This window comes from Loxodonta africana, chromosome 2 (genome assembly GCF_030014295.1).
Source record: "Loxodonta africana isolate mLoxAfr1 chromosome 2, mLoxAfr1.hap2, whole genome shotgun sequence".
Taxonomy (NCBI): domain Eukaryota; kingdom Metazoa; phylum Chordata; class Mammalia; order Proboscidea; family Elephantidae; genus Loxodonta; species Loxodonta africana.
The window spans coordinates 1198619-1216795 of record NC_087343.1 but is presented as its reverse complement, the minus strand read 5'-3'; the positions used below and the strand labels follow the sequence as shown (position 1 = coordinate 1216795).

The 18177-nt window shown below is 57.8% G+C and overlaps 1 protein-coding gene across 9 annotated transcripts in view; it reads left to right on the top strand.

Moving 5' to 3' along the window:
- The window catches only part of SLC12A7 (solute carrier family 12 member 7), a 76018-nt gene that overhangs the window by 21894 nt on the left and 35947 nt on the right, over positions 1–18177 (top strand). For 2 of the 9 annotated variants that reach the window (XM_064270365.1, XM_064270351.1), the window contains exons 2-6: positions 11118–11245; positions 11709–11831; positions 13325–13471; positions 13731–13763; positions 15602–15656. In XM_064270365.1, coding sequence (XP_064126435.1) covers positions 11118–11245; positions 11709–11831; positions 13325–13471; positions 13731–13763; positions 15602–15656 — 486 coding nt within the window. Of the gene's footprint in view, positions 1–11117; positions 11246–11708; positions 11832–13324; positions 13472–13730; positions 13764–14815; positions 14899–15601; positions 15657–16212; positions 16233–16506; positions 16828–18177 lie in introns of those variants that run through there. The other 7 variants (XM_064270371.1, XM_064270370.1, XM_064270358.1 and 4 more) reach the window with 6 other exon arrangements.

Genomic DNA, 18177 nt, shown 5'->3' with positions numbered 1-18177 from the left:
GTGTAGCGCCTGGGAGAGTGGGGAGGTGACCCCCACCAGAGCAGCCAGGAGGGAGTGGTTTGGACACAGTTGCTTCACTGGGTTTTCATTAAATGTGGCAAAGGCGTGCATTAGGGGGCTGCTAACTGGGCCTCTCAGACCAGCGTCGCTGACCTGGAACCTGCGTGCAGTGACTGCGTTTGTAACACAGTGCACAGGGCTAGAAATGGTTTTCAAGCCTGAGTTGAGCTGTGCGGCATACAGCCTTGGATGGGAGGCGAGTCAGAAGTCAGTGCATCCTGGAGGGGGTCGGGGAGCTGGGATTGGCAGGTGGGGTTGTGCTGGGGTTCACCTGGCAGGTGAGGTCTTAATGGGGTTCACCTGGCAGGTGGGGTCATAACGGGGTTCACCCTGAGGGGTTGGCAGGTGAGGTTGTGCTGGGGTTCACCTGACAGGTGGGGTCATGCTGGGGTTCACCCCACGGGATTGGCAGGTGGGGTTGTGCTGGGGTTCACCTGTGTTCTCTTGCTGTGTCTCTGCATCAGTGTCTGACCTTGGGCAGGCGGATCCAGTCCCTCCATCAGAGCAGATTAACTGTTGCCCGGCCAGCTCAATGCCCACCCCACCACTCCTCGCCCCCCCAACCACTCCTCCCCTCTCCTCTTGCCTTCCCCCCAGGCTTACCCCTCCACCCAGCCTGGCCTTCCACCCCCCCACCTGCCCCTTCCCGACTGTCCCTCCATCTCAGCCTACTTCCCCCTGCCTGCCCTTCCCCCTGGCCTGTCCCTCCCCGCCCCCCGCCCTGCCTACCCACCACCTTGCTTCTCCCCCACCTGCCCTCCCCTGGCCTGTTCCCTCCCCCCAGTCTACTCCCACCGCCACGGGGACTGTCTCTGCCCCAGCAGGTGCTTCTGTCTGTTGTCTCTCCTGGTGACCAGGTGTCCTGGTCCTGTCTCCCCGCCCCACCAGGCCTGTCTCTGCCCCAGCAGGTACTCCTGCTGGGCCAGCAGGTGTGCTGGTCCAGGCTCCTGGCTGTGGTGGTGACATCTTATCTGGGCTGCCCCTCCCACTGCTGAGCACCGTCCTCTCCTTCATCCAGGCCAGCAGAGGCCTCACCGCAGAGTGCCAACACCCCACCAGGCCTTCTGGGACTGTGAGACTGGAAGGAGGCTGAGGGGGCACCCTGGGGGCAGAGCTGTGGCCTCCCCTGCACTTGCCCACCAGGACTCCTGCTTAGCTGTGTCCTCAGCCCTCAGCCCCCCAGTGGCCATGAGCCAGCAGACCCTTGAGGGGGGCATGAGCCCAGGTGAGGCTTTGCAGTGGCCCAGGTGGGGCTCAGCAAGAGGAGAACCAGGCCTCAGGACGTTCCGCAGGGAGCCTTGGTCGGGGGGTGAGAAGGATCTTCCATCCAATGCTTGGTTCAGGGCAGCCCCAGCAGTGAGCAGCTCGGCTGTGGGACCCTGTGTGTGAAAGGGTCTGGTGGGGCGGCCTGGTTTCCCGAATCCCAACCTGGGCACGTTTTAAATCAAGGCTTTCCTTGTTCAAACCTCAGTTGTCCCATGGCCCTCCTTAAAAAGTAGAACCTGGCATTGGAGTGTGTTTGGAGTTAAAAGTAATTAGAGCAATGTTAAAACGAGGAACTCGTCCAGGTGTTCCATTTTATGGAAATGCAGGTGACTGTCTCAGGTAGATCGAATCCGGCAGGTGCTCCTTGGAAACTCTATGGGGCAGTTCTACTCTGTCCTATAGGGTAGCTATGAGTCGGAATCGACTCAAGGGCACTGGGGTGGGTCTCAGGTAGAAGCATTTGATTTTTAGTGAGAGTCCCCCAAATTCAGTAGCACTGAGGAGAAATAGGGAGCTAAGTCAGATACTTACTGTGGAGACAGGCTGCCTGCCCACAGCGTAACCCAACCGACTTTGGGGTGTTGGGCTTGAGGTGGGCGCCCACAGACGCTGACTTCTGGCCAGCACTCTGATGAAGCCCCATTCCCACATTAATCTGTTTCTGGGGTTCCGCCCTGACTCCCATCTCGGAAATGCTCCCAGGTCCCCCCACGGGGCTGCCTGTCTGAGGCCCTGACAGCATTCAAGAGTCCAGCTCAGCGCTGATGAGGGACTAAATGACAGCATTCGAAAGCTCAGCTCAGGAGTGATTAGGGACTAAGTGTAAACCCTTTTCTCAGAACATGGGAGGAAAATGTGTCCTTGTGAAGGGTTCATGACGGGCCTGTGATGATAGGAGCTCGTGCTCATGGTTCTTCGTGAGCAGGGTATTCCTAGCAGCTCCCAGATTGGAAGTGTTTACTAAATGCCAATGGTGGGTGTTGGTGCCCCTTTGTCTGTTTTCCCGATTTCCTGGACTCCTCCGCTTTGATAAGCAGTGTGATGAAACCAAACGGTAATAAGTCCTGAAACTCACCCAGCATCTTCCTCGTGGGGCGGCACATGTTTCGTTTGCCCGTGACGGACAAGCTTCTGCCCTCCGTGGGTCGGACTAGCTATCTGATACTGGTCTTTATTCTTACGGTGCTTACGCCCCTGGATTTTTTCCAAATTTCTCGATCTTCTCAGCACTGTACTAAATATCCATCTAACCTGGATAAGTTGTTTCTAGTTTTTGTCTGTTTTTCTTCTCAGCTCCCCCAGGTAGCGCTTGGTCAGCCTCCTTGTCCATCTTTGTTTCCTTTGGGTCCATTTGTCAGGTGATGTATTAGGTGTCCCTCACCAGGTCAGGAAGGTGGAGCTGTCGATCTCCTGGTCTGGGGTGACGGCATCTGTGTCCTTGCTTCATGAGTTTTGGATGCTACAGGACAGATATCTGTGTTGTTTCCTTGGATCAAGTAAATGAAGTTGCTGTGTGCACATTGTCTCTACCTGTGCAGCGGGGAGAAGTTTAAGATAAACCAGGTTACTGGCAAGAGATGGCTTCGCTTTGCTGCTAAGAGTGTAACATGTAGGACTGTGCTTCCCAGAAGGACTGTAGCTGGGGTGGTAGCTGGGTGGGTGGCCTGTGGGCAAGTGCTGTGATTCAGACAACAGCCTCTGAGCAGCACATGTCCCTTTGGGAGATGAGAAGCTGGGTGACCAGGTCCAAGGTTGTGCTGCAGGGTTAGAGCCTGGAAGGGAGCTATGAGACCCTCATGTTTTGTCTCCTTCCTTCTGAAGGGCAGTTGGCCAGTTCAAGGTTGGAGACCCCCAGGCTGTGCCTGGACTCCTTTCTCTGGTGGTCAGTGCTGGTGACCCAGGCTGGCTCTGGGGCCTGGCCAGGGTTTGCTTTGTCTAAGACTGGCTGTCTTCATTTTACCTTTACCTGGAAACACTCATCAGTAACTGCTAATCGTTGCGTTTAAGAGACTGACGGTTATTCCGGGAGAAAGGGCCCTGGGCAGGAGTCCCCCCGATACATGGAGCAGTAGGAATGGGGTTGACTGAGGTGTCATCTCGAAAGGACACCGGCAAGCTTCGAAAATTTAACAATTTAAGTAAACATTTCTACTATATGCCCTTCCTCTTTACCTGAATGCGTTTGTTATTTTTCTTTTAACTTTATTTTGGCATAACTTCAGACTTGTGGAAAAGTTGCAAGAAGAGTCCAAAAACTTTCCATTTACCTTTTGCCTAAACTGCCCAAATGTTAGCACTTTACCACATCTGCTTGCTCTCTCTTTCTCACAAGTGCGCGCGTGCACACACACTTCCTGTTGGAGACACGCAGCACGGTGAGACCCTCTGTAGGGCGTTATCTCACAAAGACACGGGCGGGTCTCCACTCATCTCTCCGCAGCATAACCACAGCATCGGGGTGAATTGCTGCATCCTGCCGTCTACTCTGAAGATCTGATTCGGATTCCGCCAGCCACCATCACATTCCTTGTGAAGGCAGCTTTGGCTCACATGCTGCGTTCATGAGCTTTCTCTGTCCCTTGTGTCTGGAGTGTCCTTGGCTGCCTTTGTCTTTAGTGACATCAGCATGTGTGCAGAGTGGTCATCCCGTGGGCTGCCCCCTGGTAGGTTTGTCTGGAGCGTCCTTGTGATTGGATGCAGCATGTGGGTCTCCTCCTGAGGGGCCGTGCCACGGGTGTGCTGAGACTCGGGCTGCCCTCTGTGCAGGTGGTGTCCACCAGACCTCCTGGGGAAGAGCCCCGAGACCCCCGCATTTCACACGCATGCTCTTGCCCAGAGCAGTGATGGTCAGGGTTCCACAGGGTCCATCAGTGAGGAGGGGCCCTTCCTCCCACGCACTCACTTCTTATCCCAGTGGACTTCTGGGTTCTTCATAGTGGTACCCATCAAGTCGATTCCAACTCACGGTGACCCCATGTATATCAGAGTAGAACTGTGCCCATAGGGTTTTCTTGGCTATAATCTTTACGGAACCAGATTGCCAGGCCTGTCTATGGCAGTGCCACTGGGTGGGTTTGAACTGACAATCGTTAGGTTAGTTGTCAAGCACAAACCGTTTACACCACCAGGGACCTCTACTTCATACCCACAAAAATTCGTTGCCATTGAGTCGATTCTTGACCCTATAGGACAGAGTAGAACTGCTCCATAGGGTTTCCAAAGAGCGGCTGGTGGATTCGAACTGCTGACCTTTTGATTAGAAGCCAAGCTCTTAACCACTGAGCCACCAGGGTTCCTACTTCATGCAGCAGGCTGTAATTCTTTGCTGCCATCACAACACTCAGGTTGTTCCAGGTATGGGCAGTTCCAGGAGCCCCTTTAGGCTGGCCCATCCCCTCCACTCCTGAGCACCTCCTGCTTGCCTCCACCTTCACCTCCTCCCCGTGTTGGGGTCCACCCAGGAGGCGAGGTGCCTTCACCCAGCGATGGACGCCCTGTCCCCTGAACCCTCTGCTGCAAGCCTTGGAGGACATGCCCTGTGAGCAGTGCTGGGCATGAGTGACCCAAGAAGGTGTGGCTGGACAAAGGTGTGGCTGGGCAAAGTGATGGTCCTGGAAGTCAGTAGCCGAGGGCGGAGGGGTCTGAGGTATCCCTGACGGTGCCCATGCCATGTCCCTGCGGGCCAGGTGACTGGCCCAACTGTCCTGAGGAGTGGAGGCGGAGGGCACAGGGATAATGGAGGATCTCTGCTGGGGACAGGAGGGCCCTTGGAACCTGCTGGGGTCCAGCTGGGAGGCCGTGGGTAGATGCCCTCAGGCTTGGTGTCCCTCTGTCCCTGGCTCTGGCTCTGGCTCTCTGCCCTGCTCCTCTGGGGCCACCCTCCAACCTCGGAGCCTTGTTACCCAGGCTTGGCTGGCCTCCTGCTACCCTGAGTGTCAGCCATAGGGTTGGAGGAAGGTACCCCCTGGTGGCGGGGGTCACGGGGTGGTGCAGGGTTGCAGATTCGGCCTTTAGGCTCCTGGTGCTGCCACAAACAACACCACAAGGTGGCACCCTATAGACCAGGCGTGTGCTTCCTCAGGTTGGGAGCTGAGTGGGGCCCCTTGGCTGCACCCTCCCTGGCCCTCCCTAGGTGTGCCTGCTCTGCTCTTCGGAGGACACACTGGGAAGGGTTTAGGTTTAGGACCCACCTTCACTAACATAACAAAAACCCTGGGTCCAGACAGGATCACAGTCACAGGAGGGGGGCAGGGGCTTCAGTACATATTGTGGGGGACACTTCAGCCCACTGTGGGCCCTGTCTGCTGGTGTGTGGGCCGTCTGGAGGTCCGTCTGGAGGTTCAGGAGGCGTCTGTGGCTCCAAAGTGGAGGGGTTGGGCTTCAGAGCCAGAAGCAGCTCCTGAGTTATTGCTGAGTCACAGGCCCCAGAGCTGTGGCACCAAGCAGAGCCTGTGAGGGGACGTTTTCCCAGCTTCCCTGCCCTGGTCCCCACACTCAGTGGGATTCTGCAAGTCATCTGAGACAGGACCAGGGCCAGTGGTTGCCTGGCTGAGCTGTGGGGACCCTGAGTCGCACGTCCACAGGGCAGAGGGTGGCTGCAGGAGGAGGGCCACAGGGCTGAGTGACTGCTGGGTGTGTCCCCTGGCGGCCGTGGGTGGGAGTTGCTGGGCTGGCACCTTCCACGGTTTGACCACTGAGTGGATGGTGCCCTCTCTCCCTCAGATAAGTGGGGGTTTGGGTCTGTGAAGTGGGGAGGGGTCTGGGGGATGGAGGGAACCGAGGGCTTTGTTGGAAGGAAGCATCTTGGGTGCTGGATCCCTGAGGTGTTGCTGACACGGGCGATGCCTTTCTCGGAACTTTCTAGACTTGGGCCCTGACAAGTGGGTTCACCCTGAGCTATATCTGCAACATGGGAGGCTTTAGCTGCCATGCTCTTGGGGTCAGAGTGAGCTCACACCTGGCCTTTGGGCCGAGTACTCCGTGTCCCTTCACACCAGGCCACGCTACGGCTGAGGTTAGTCATGTGAGGGGCCTGGGCCAGGTGGCTGTCCTGACAGAAGCTGTGGTCCCCCCACCGACCAGCCGTGTGGCATCCCCACCCGCCTGCGGTCCAGATGTTGCTAAGCACCTCTGTTGGTGCCGTCACACTCCACATTTGGGTTGAGGTCAGAGCTGATGCAGAATTGCCCAACGAGGCGACCCTGATCTGTCAGGATTCGGGAAGCAGGAAGCTCTAGGCTACCTGAAGACAACACAGCTCTCCTGTGTAGCCTCGTCCCAGGAGTTGCTGGGAGATGTGGGCGGCCAGTAGGTCATTTCTCAGCCTTTTGAGATCTACACCCTCAGAAGGTTCTGGAAAGCGTGTGACATTTGTGGGAGCTGGAAGGGAGCAGCTTCCTGAGCTGAAGGTGCCAGCCTTACAGCCCTTTCCCTGGGACCTTTTCCAGAATAGGTAACTGAAGAGAATGAAACAACAACGAGAAGACAGCCTGCGGCATGGCCACAGCCCCGGAGATGACCGTTTCCTGTCCTGTCTCACTCTTTCAGGCGTTCCCTTAGCTCGTGTCTTGTTTACACGCACGTTTAACAACAAAAGTCCTGTCACGCGTGCTGCCTTGTAGCTGGCTGGCTGTTTGTAGCTTGGACGTCTCTGTGTCAGCCGTAGAGCGTGTCTCATGCAGTGACCAAATCCCTGCATCGGACAGCCTGGCTGCTGGCCGTTGTCCAGCCCTTATACAGGTGCTGCATGGTGGCCTGAGACCCCCATCGCTGCCCCCAGGTCTGGGGGCACCCATGTCCTCTAGCCGTCCCGGCCTCATCCTCCCCACCCCTCGCGCAGTTCTCCTGGACATGTTACGAGGACGCTGTGCGATTTCTGCGTGTCGGGTGTGCCCTCGGTGAGGTGGGCAGCAGGTGGCCATCCAGCCATGTTGCTGTGGAGTGGCACCGACGTAACACCCTGGGACGCCCTCATCCCCTCGGTGAGGTGGGCAGCAGGTGGCCATCCAGCCATGTTGCTGTGGAGTGGCACCGATGTCACACCCTGGGACGCCCTCATCCCCTCGGTGAGGTGGGCAGCAGGTGGCCATCCAGCCGTGTTGCTGTGGAGTGGCACCGATGTCACACCCTGGGACGCCCTCATCCCCTCGGTGAGGTGGGCAGCAGGTGGCCCTCCAGCCGTGTTGCTGTGGAGTGGCACAGATGTCACACCCTGGGACGCCCTCATCCCCTCGGTGAGGTGGGCAGCAGGTGGCCATCCAGCCGTGTTGCTGTGGAGTGGCACCGATGTCACACCCTGGGACGCCCTCATCCCCTCGGTGAGGTGGGCAGCAGGTGGCCATCCAGCCGTGTTGCTGTGGAGTGGCACCGATGTCACACCCTGGGACGCCCTCATCCCCTCGGTGAGGTGGGCAGCAGGTGGCCCTCCAGCCGTGTTGCTGTGGAGTGGCACCGATGTCACACCCTGGGACGCCCTCATCCCCTCGGTGAGGTGGGCAGCAGGTGGCCATCCAGCCGTGTTGCTGTGGAGTGGCACCGATGTCACACCCTGGGACGCCCTCATCCCCTCGGTGAGGTGGGCAGCAGGTGGCCATCCAGCCGTGTTGCTGTGGAGTGGCACCGACGTCACACCCTGGACGCCCTCATCCCCTCGGTGAGGTGGGCCGCAGGTGGCCATCCAGCCATGTTGCTGTGGAGTGGCACCGATGTCACACCCTGGGACGCCCTCATCCCCTCGGTGAGGTGGGCAGCAGGTGGCCATCCAGCCGTGTTGCTGTGGAGTGGCACCGATGTCACACCCTGGACGCCCTCATCCCCTCGGTGAGGTGGGCAGCAGGTGGCCCTCCAGCCGTGTTGCTGTGGAGTGGCACCGATGTCACACCCTGGACGCCCTCATCCCCTCGGTGAGGTGGGCCGCAGGTGGCCATCCAGCCATGTTGCTGTGGAGTGGCACCGATGTCACACCCTGGACGCCCTCATCCCCTCGGTGAGGTGGGCCACAGGTGGCCATCCAGCCATGTTGCTGTGGAGTGGCACCGATGTCACACCCTGGACGCCCTCATCCCCTCGGTGAGGTGGGCCGCAGGTGGCCATCCAGCCATGTTGCTGTGGAGTGGCACCGATGTCACACCCTGGGACGCCCTCATCCCCTCGGTGAGGTGGGCAGCAGGTGGCCCTCCAGCCGTGTTGCTGTGGAGTGGCACCGATGTCACACCCTGGACGCCCTCATCCCCTCGGTGAGGTGGGCAGCAGGTGGCCATCCAGCCGTGTTGCTGTGGAGTGGCACCGATGTCACACCCTGGACGCCCTCATCCCCTCGGTGAGGTGGGCCGCAGGTGGCCATCCAGCCATGTTGCTGTGGAGTGGCACCGATGTCACACCCTGGGACGCCCTCATCCCCTCGGTGAGGTGGGCAGCAGGTGGCCATCCAGCCGTGTTGCTGTGGAGTGGCACCGATGTCACACCCTGGGACGCCCTCATCCCCTCGGTGAGGTGGGCAGCAGGTGGCCCTCCAGCCGTGTTGCTGTGGAGTGGCACCGATGTCACACCCTGGGACGCCCTCATCCCCGCTGTTGCAAGCAAGTGGTTTCCAGGCGCTTGGCCGTGGGATTCCTGCCATTGTGGGGTCAGATCATGGGTGCCCCCAGAGTGGCCCAGCCTTCCCACCCGCGGGCACCGGGGCCCCAGGGTGTGGCCGGTTCCGGGATACGGCCTCTCAGTTTCATCCACAGACGTTTTCTGTGTCCGACCGAGTTTCTGTTTTGAAGTCGAGTTGTGTTTCTGATTGCGCAGTTGTAGTTTTGGTTTCAAGGAGAAGAGGCCCTTGAGCCTTGGGGGAGGGGGCGGCTCCAAGTTCGTCTTTCTCCAGGGCTGGCCCTCCTCAGACCCCTGGGACACAGCCCCTGGGGCAGCTGCCTGGCCCTTTCCATGTAGGAGGAGCCGGAGTGATGAGGCCTTTGTGCAGAATTGCTTCCAGTCACCCACAGCCTCTAGTGTTGGGGAGAGGACCCTGGGTGTCTTGGGGAATGGCACAAGTCCTGGGGGCTGTGGATGGGGGGCATGGGACAGGGCCAGCCTGCTATGGTGGGGGAGCAGAGGGGACCTGGGTTCATGCCCAGCCCCAGGGTCAGGCCTCCAGTGCTCACTGGGATGGGTAGTGGGGTTGGTGGGAGGTGGCTGACTCTCCGACTCCACCCTCCCCTGCACTTCTGGGTGAATGAGGTGAGACCCTGGTGCTCGCCCATGTCTATTGAGGGCGCCAGGGTGTGGCACATGTAAGTGCTCTGTGAGGCCCCGATGCACCTTGGGCCTGCACCCCATTTCACATGTGGGGGGACCAAAGTGAGTCTGGGTTCTGCCCTCTGGGTGGGAGCTGCAGTTAGGCCCCTGCTCCGGGGGCACCTCCAGGGCTGCATATCCCTGGGACCCACTGAGGAAGGAGCTGGTGCTTCGGGCCCACACAGTGGAGCCCCTCAGCCCCCCTTCTGGTCCCTCGCCCTCAGCCATCAGGTGGCAGTGGCCCCTGTGGCGCGTCCCTGCTGTCCAGCAGGACACGGTAGGCTCCGTGTGAACCATGTGCACCTGTGCGTGTGGACCTCAGACGTTGGGGCGTGAGCCTGTGCCGTGGCTGGGGTGTGCATCAGGGACACGGGGTCTTGGGAGGGAGGCTTTCCAGCCGGCTGACACAGGCCTCTGCTCCAGCCTGGCTCCAGGAGGAGTTCCTTATCTGCAGGAGCTCAGGCTTTGTGTGGTTGGAGAAGGCAGGCTGCGGCCTCAGACACCAGCGGTTGTTGGGTGCCGGCTCCTTCCCTGTCTCAGCCTTCTGGGAAGCCAGCTCTCCCAGGTCATGCCAGTGCACCCCTGTGGAAGGAGGAGGTTTTCACGATTTTGTGGTTGGGTCAGAGGCTTTTGAAGCCGAGGAACTCGAGTCTCTCAGATGCTGTTGCGGGGAGCGGCTTCCGGATGTTTCAGACCCTCAATATTCCTGATTCCGTATTTGCAAATTAGTCTACTTGCTAAAATCTAACTGACCCCGGAATCAAAACTCAGGGCTGTCGTGGTCGATCTCCCAGACCTGTGCAGAGCAGAGCAAATTCAAGTTGTCTGTGCGCTCTCCCAGCTGAGGACCCGCCTCTCATCCTGCAGACAGGGCCCTTTCACTGTCTACTTAGTGCCTCGTTTTTCACGTTTGTGCTTTTTGTTGGTGGTCTCGCGTCTTCAGTGCCCCCAGCATGGTGCTGAAGTGCTGCCTGGGGTTCCTAAGTGTGAGAAGACTGTGATGTACTTCAGGGAGAAAATGCGGTGTGAGGTCAGCTTTGTCCAGGCAGTTCTGGTGCTGTTGGTCTTGAGTTCAGCACTGATGAACCAACAGCACGTATTCCGTGAGGGGTCTTTACATGTAATGTGTGCCTGTGCCCTGATCGTGGGGACCAGTGGCTCGTTGGCACCTGACCCTGTATTTTCCCTGAGCGACGGCTCGGTGTTCCCTGATTCCATGTTCCCTGCAATTTTATGGAACACGACCACCAAGAGTTGACTGCGTACCTGGCACAGGCCGGCTGTGTATCTGATGTGCCTTGAAAAGAGGTGCTGGGAGTGTGGGGAGCTCCCTGACAATGAGGGGCTGCTGGGTGCCGAGTCCCCACTGAAGCAAGGCCCAGAGGTGAGGCTGGTGTGCGGGCCCTGCCTGGCCGACATGCTTCCTAGACGGCGCTGCTTCCCTGAGTCCCATCGTCGGCCTTTGCTTCTTTCCAGCCTCTTCTGCTGCTGCTGACCTCACATTGTTCTCCCAGCAGGAGATGGGACTCCCAGGGAAAGCAGCCCTTTCATTAACAATGTGGAGGTGGAGCGGGACAGTGTCTTCGAAGGAAAGAACATGGCGCAGGAGAACTTTGAAGGAAAGAACATGGCCCTTTTTGAGGTAATGTATTTCCTCCCAGATTTAGGAAAGTGAGGGAGCGTGACCACGACTTCTCCATGTGGTGAACTGAGGGTAGCGAGTGAGGCTGTGGCCACAGGCAGACCGCGCTGGCCGGCTGGGGGTTCCCGTCCTGCTGGCGGCTGGGGGCCCGTCCTGCACCGGTACACTCTGTGGCCACCTACTCTCAGCACCTCCTTCTGGGGGCCCCTTGGCCTAAGGATGCGCCAGCCTTGAGGAGCCCCTGGGAGCTCTGACCTCTGACCTCCAATGCTGAGCCTGCTGGTTGAGTGCCCAGCACCCGTACCTTCGGGACTGCAGCCAGGGCTCCAGTGGTTTTCTCTAACATGGTCACAAGCAGGGAGCACTGCTAGGCGGAGGTCCCAGTGGATCTGGAGAGTTGATGTTGGGGATCAGGGTGACTGTCCCTTGGCTGTCAGTGGTCAGTGTCCCTGTCCCCACACAGGAGGAGATGGACAGCAACCCCATGGTGTCGTCGCTGCTCAACAAGCTGGCCAACTACACCAACCTGAGCCAGGGCGTGGTGGAGCATGAGGAGGATGAGGACCGCCGGCGCAGGGAGGTCAAGGTACCACCCATCTGGGCCCTCCCACAGGGCGGGGCCAGCACCTGCGCCTCCTGGCTGCCACGGCCACCGTGGACCAGGAGGTCAGAGCAAATGTGTGCAGACCCCTGTCTCAGGACACTGTCTCAGGTCAGAGCAAACATGTGCAGACCCCTGTCTCAGGCTGCCATGGACCAAGAGGTCAGTGCAAACGTGTAGACTCTCTCCCTGACTCAGACCTCTGTCTCAGGGGTCAGAGTTGAGTTGACCCCTTGGTCCTCCCACAGGGCTGGGGGGCACCTCATTTCCTAACCCTCTACCCTCCGCTTCATGGCCCCTCAGGGGGACCCACGTCCCAGGACTGTGGGTCCTTGGTGTTGAGAGGGAGGCATGTGTCCCTCTTGCCTGGGACTGTGGCCCCTGGTGTGATTGGATGGACGGGTGGGTCCAAGCCCAATGTCTGGGGCCTTCAGCAAGGGAAACAGCCGTGGCCCATCTTCCCTGAACTCGGGTGGCATCCCTCGTGGTGGCCCATCTTCCCTGAACTCGGGTGGCATCCCTCGTGGTGGCCCATCTTCCCTGAGCTCGGGTGGCATCCCTCGTGGTGGCCCATCTTCCCTGAGCTCGGGTGGCATCCCTCGTGGTGGCCCATCTTCCCTGAACTCGGGTGGCATCCCTCGTGGTGGCCCATCTTCCCTGGACTCGGGTGGCATCCCTCGTGGCCCCCTGTTGTGTTTGTGGCATTGTAGCCTGTGCCAGGTACTGATGTTAAGGGCTGTATTTCAGCCTCCCCTCCCCTCTGCCCCTCGTGTACCCTCTGTGGTGTCTGGAAGGCTCTAGAACCCTGAGCCACAGTTGCTCTGAGTGGCGGGGCTTTCCTCTTACCCTTCACCTTTGTCTCCCTTTGACCCTGAGTTGCCCTCCTCTGGTTGGGAGGGCATGGCGGGGCGGCCTCCTGTTCCTATTCTGGCGAGGCACCCCTGCTCCTGGTGGCTAGCGCCCTGCCCCTGGTGGCGGTCGGCGCCCTGCCCCTGGTGGCGGTCGGCGCCCTGCCCCTGGTGGCGGTCGGCGCCCTGCCCCTGGTGGCGGTCGGCGCCCTGCCCCTGGTGGTGGTTGGTGCCCTGCTCCTGGTGGCTAGCGCCCTGCCCCTGGTGGCGGTCGGCGCCCTGCCCCTGGTGGCGGTCGGCGCCCTGCCCCTGGTGGCGGTCGGCGCCCTGCCCCTGGTGGCGGTCGGCGCCCTGCCCCTGGTGGCGGTCGGCGCCCTGCCCCTGGTGGCGGTCGGCGCCCTGCCCCTGGTGGCGGTCGGCGCCCTGCCCCTGGTGGCGGTTGGCGCCCGGCCCACTGTGCCCCCATGTGTCTGGAACATGGTCTTCTGAAACCACCTTGCTGATCTGTGGGGGTCCTGGTGCTCTCTCCCCACATCCTCCCATTCCTGTTGCCCTTTCACTGCTCCCGATGAGGGGTCTGGCCCCTGGGGTACTGGAGTCTCCGCGAGCCCAGCTCCCTCTCTGTTACAGGCCCCGCACATGGGCACGTTCATTGGCGTCTACCTGCCCTGCCTGCAGAACATCCTGGGTGTCATCCTCTTCCTACGTCTGACCTGGATCGTCGGGGTAGCCGGCGTGCTCGAGTCCCTGCTCATTGTGTCCCTGTGCTGCAGCTGTGTCAGTGGGGGTGGGGGCGGGGGGCTGGGGGCTGGGGGCCAAGGCTGGGGGTGGAGGCGGGGGGTGGGGGCCAGGGTGACTGGGGGCTGAGGGCAGGGGGCCGGGGTGACAGGGGACTGGGGATTGAGGGCTGGGGGAACACGGGACAGAGGGGTGGGGAGGCGGGGGGGCAGGCGGAGCAGGGAACTGGGGGTGGGGGGTGAGGGGGCAGGTGGCTAGGGCCAGGGGGCAGGAGCTGACTGCAACCCCCTCCCCCCAGGTGGCACATGGATGCCACGCTCACTGGGACCAGGTGGGAGCTGCTTCTTTTATTTTTATTGTGCTTCAAGTGAAAGTTTACAAATCAAGTTAGTCTCTCGTACAAAAACTTATACACATATTGTTATGTGACCCTAGTTGCTCTCCCCCACTGAGACAGCACACTCCTGTCCACCCTCTACTTCTGTGCCCATTCAGTCAGCTCCTGTTCCCCTCTGCCTTCTCATCTCCTCTCCAGACAGGAGCTGAACACATAGTCTCATGTGTCTACTTGAGCCAAGAAGCTCACTCCTCACCAGTATCATTTCCTGTCTTACAGTCCAGTCCAATCCCTGTCTGAAGAGTTGGCTTTGGGAATGGTTCCAGTCTTGGGCTAACAGACGGTCCGGGGGGCATGACCTCTGGGATCCCTCTAGTCTCAGTCAGACCATTAAGTCTGGTCTTTTTATGAGAATTTGAGGTCTGCATCCCACTGCTCTCCTGCTCCCTCAGGGGTTCTCTGTTGTGTTCCCTGTCAGGACAGTCATTGGTTGTATCCGGGCACCATCTAGTTCTTCTGGTCTCAGGCTGCTGTAGTCTCTGGTTTATGTGGCCCTTTCTGTTTCTTGGGCTCATAATTACCTTGTGTCTTTGGTGTTCTTCATTCTCCTTTGCTCCAGGTGAGTTGAGACCAGTTGATGCATCTTAGATGGCCGCTTGCTAGCATTTAAGACCCCAGACCCCACTCACTAAAGTGGGACCCAAAATGTTTTCTTAATAGGTTTTATTATGCCAGTTGACCTAGATGTCCCCTGAAACCATGGTCCCCAAACTCCTACCCCTGCTACTCTGGCCATTGAAGTGTTCGGTTTATTCAGGAAACGTCTTTGCTTTTCGTTTTGGTGTTGTCTTTCCCTTTGCCTAAAATAGTTCTTGTCTCCTATCTAATTAGTGAATACCCCTCTCCCTCCCTTCCGCCCCATGGGCTGCTTCTGATCGAAGGAAAAAAGCCCACACTAGGCCCTGACTTTTTTTTTTTGTTAACTTTTGACTAATTAAACCGGATTGTGGATTAGTCAAGAGCTTTTATTGTAACCATCTCTGCAGAAATGCATTTTAACGTGTCGTGCCAGATGTCAGGGGCTGCATACCCAGACTGGCTGCAGATCTCTGCAGGGGTGTTTGAGGAGGTGAATGGCACCCTCTTGTACTTAGGTGGCCCCCCCTTGTACCTCACCGGAGGGCAGGCACCTAGACTGGTCCCCCCAGCACCACAGGGAGGGCAGTGGGCACTTGGATGAAAGTGAGTGTTTCGGGCTGGCCAGCGTTGTGGGTCTCACAGGGGCTGAGTGGGTTCTAGGGCCTGCAGGGGTGCAGTGTTATGGGTCTCACTGGAGCTGAATGGGTCCCAGGTCCTGCAGAGGTGCAGTGTTGTGGGTCTCACAGGAGTTGAATGGGTTCCAGGTCCTGTAGGGGTGCAGTGTTATGGGTCTCACTGGAGCTGAATGGGTTCCAGGTCCTGCAGGGGTGCAACCTTGTGGGTCTCACAGGAGCTGAATGGGTTCTGGGATCTGTAGGGATGTAGTATTGTGGGTCTCACAGGAGCTGAATGGGTTCTGGGATCTGTAGGGATGTAGTGTTGTGGGTCTCACAGGAGCTGAGTGGGTTCTGGGACCTGCAGGGGTACAATATTGCAATCTTGTGGGAAAGGATGGCGAGCCTAGGGGTAGCTGCCCTGAGAGTTCTCAGTTCCCCAGCTCTGGTCACCCAGTGGCTCTTCTGAGGTCAACAGCCTGTTTTGTAGCTGGGGTGGGCCCCGAGTGGCCCCTCAAGTGTGTGCTAGCCTCCAGGATGTGGATCTTTTCTTCTAAAGTGCAGCCTATTTTTCCACAGACCATGCTGACCGCCATCTCAATGAGTGCCATCGCCACCAATGGTGTGGTCCCAGGTAAGGGCGGTTGGGGTACGGGTGGTCTAGGCAAGGGCAGTCCTAGGTAAGGCTAGTCCCAGGTAAGGGCAGTCCTAGGTAAAGGTGGTCTAGGTGAGGGCTGTCCAGGTAAGGGTGGTTGCTCACCTGTGGCCTTCACTCTGTGTTGGTGCTTGCCTGGGCTTTCCTGGGGTGCCCACTGTAGTACCCTTTTGCCATGGTGATGACCTTGACATTAAGCCATTGCGTGGGGGCACAGGAGTCCCTCGCTCAGGTGAGGCTGGAAAGCAGGCCCTGTTCCCAGTTTCCCCTTTCACCTAAATTTGCCCCTATGTTGAATGTCTCCTTATCATCGGGCACTGTCTTTCCAGCCAGATGACCCTCAATCCTGAGTCTGCTGCCTGACAGCCTCTGACACTGCCCATGAAGGGTGCAGGGGGCCCATGTGGGGTGCTAGTGCCCTCAGCCTCCTGTGCCCACGTGATCCTTTTCACAGCACTCCCATCGGCCCCATGATCCCGTGGCCCTCCCTGCACTTGGACGCTGCTCTGAAATTGCGGTCTTGTTAGAATGAGACCTTGGTAAAAGGCCATCAAGGTACTTTCTCGCCTGGCAGGGACTGGCACTCCATCCTGAGTCCTTGCTTATTTTTGACTGGACATTAATCCCCACGGAGCCATCCTTCTCCTTGTGAATCGAGTCACTTTTGAGACTCATTGAAAAGCCACAGTGGGCAGTAGCTGCCTCGCAATCCGAGTGACTGAGGGGGAGAGGGCTGCCTGGGGAGGGCGAGATAAAATGGGGAGGGAGCTGCCCAGGCATCGGGGAGGCCTCTGGGACTTGTTCTCTGGTGGGCTGGCTCTGGCATTAAAAAGCCAAAAGCCAAACCCATTGCTGGTCAATTCTGACTCATACGGACCCTACAGGACAGAGTAGGCTGCCCCACAGAATTTGTTGTTGTTAGGTGCCGTCGAGTCTGCTCCAACTTATAGTGGCTCCATGCACAACAGAACGAAACACTGCCCAGTCCTGCGCCATCCTTACGATCATCGTTATGCCTGAGCCCACTGTTGCAGCCACTGTGTCGATCCACCTCCTTGAGGGTCTTCCTCTTTTCTGCTGACCCTGTACTTTGCCAAGCATGATGTCCTTCTCCAGGGACTGATCCCTCCTGACAACATGTCCAAACTATGTAAGATAAAGTCTCGCCACCCTTGCCTCTAAGGAGCATTCTGGTTGTACTTCTTCTAAGACAGATTTGTTCATTCTTTTGGCAGTCCACGGTATATTCAAAATTCTTCACCAACACCACAATTCAAAGGCATCAATTCTTCTTCGGTCTTCCTTATTCATTGTCCAGCTTTCACATGCATATGATGCGATTGAAAATACCATGGCTTGGGTCAGGCGCACCTTAGTCTTCAAGGTGACATCTTTGCTCTTCAACACTTTAAAGAGGCCCTTTGCAGCAGGTTTACCCAATGCAATGCTTCTTTTGATTTCTTGACTGCTGCTTCCGTGGCTGTTGATTGTGGATCCCAGTGAAATAATATCCTTGACAACTTCCGTCTTTTCTCCCCTTATCATGATGTTGCTTATTGGTCCAGTTGTGAGGATTTTTGTTTTCTTTATGTTGAGGTGCAATCCATACTGAAGGCTGTGGTCTTTGACCTTCATTAGTAAGTGCTTCAAGTCCTCTTCACTTTCAGCAAGCAGGGTTGTGTCATCTGCATAACGCAGGTTGTTAATGAGTCTTCCTCCAATCCTTCCTCCAACGCCCTGTTCTTCTTCATATAATCCAGTTTCTCGGATTATTTGCTCAGCATACAGATTAAATAGATATGGTAAAAGGGTACAGCCCTGACGCACACCTTTCCTGACTTTTAGCCAATCAATATCCCCTTGTTCTGTCCGAACAACTGCCTCTTGATCTATGTAAAGGTTCCTCATGAGCACAATTAAGTGTTTTGAAATTCCCGTTCTTCGCAGTGTTATCCGTAATTTGTTATGATCCACACAGTCGAATGCCTTTGCATAGTCAATAAAACACATGTAAACATCCTTCTGCAGAATTAGAGCCCATGAAATCGTGGCTATTTGGGCTTTTCTTTTTTTTATGGACTTTGCAACAAAGTAATGTCTGTATTTGCTGGTGTGGACAGCCCCCAGGGTGGAGGGAAGGCATTTGCTGGTGTGAGTTCCTTGAAAGAGAGGATGGGAGACCAGCCTCCTTAATGTATGTTTCAGGAGGCTGGCTCTGCCTCTGGAGTCCGGGGGTCCTCGTGCGCCCGGCCATGCACACCAGACCAGCTGAGCATGGGGTGCTGGTCGGTCTGACCCTGCAGACTCTCTTGGGGCCGCATGAGGATTCCCCGCCACACGGCTCTCTGCGTGTATGCATTCCTAATGAGGGTGCCTGCTTTGAGCCCTCAGTGTAGACACAGGATTTAAAGATGCGTCGGAATCCAGATCTGCCAAGCATATCCTCAGCCCATTTCAGGGGTTGGGGGAGGTGGTGGTCCTGCGGGGGTACCCCCCTGTG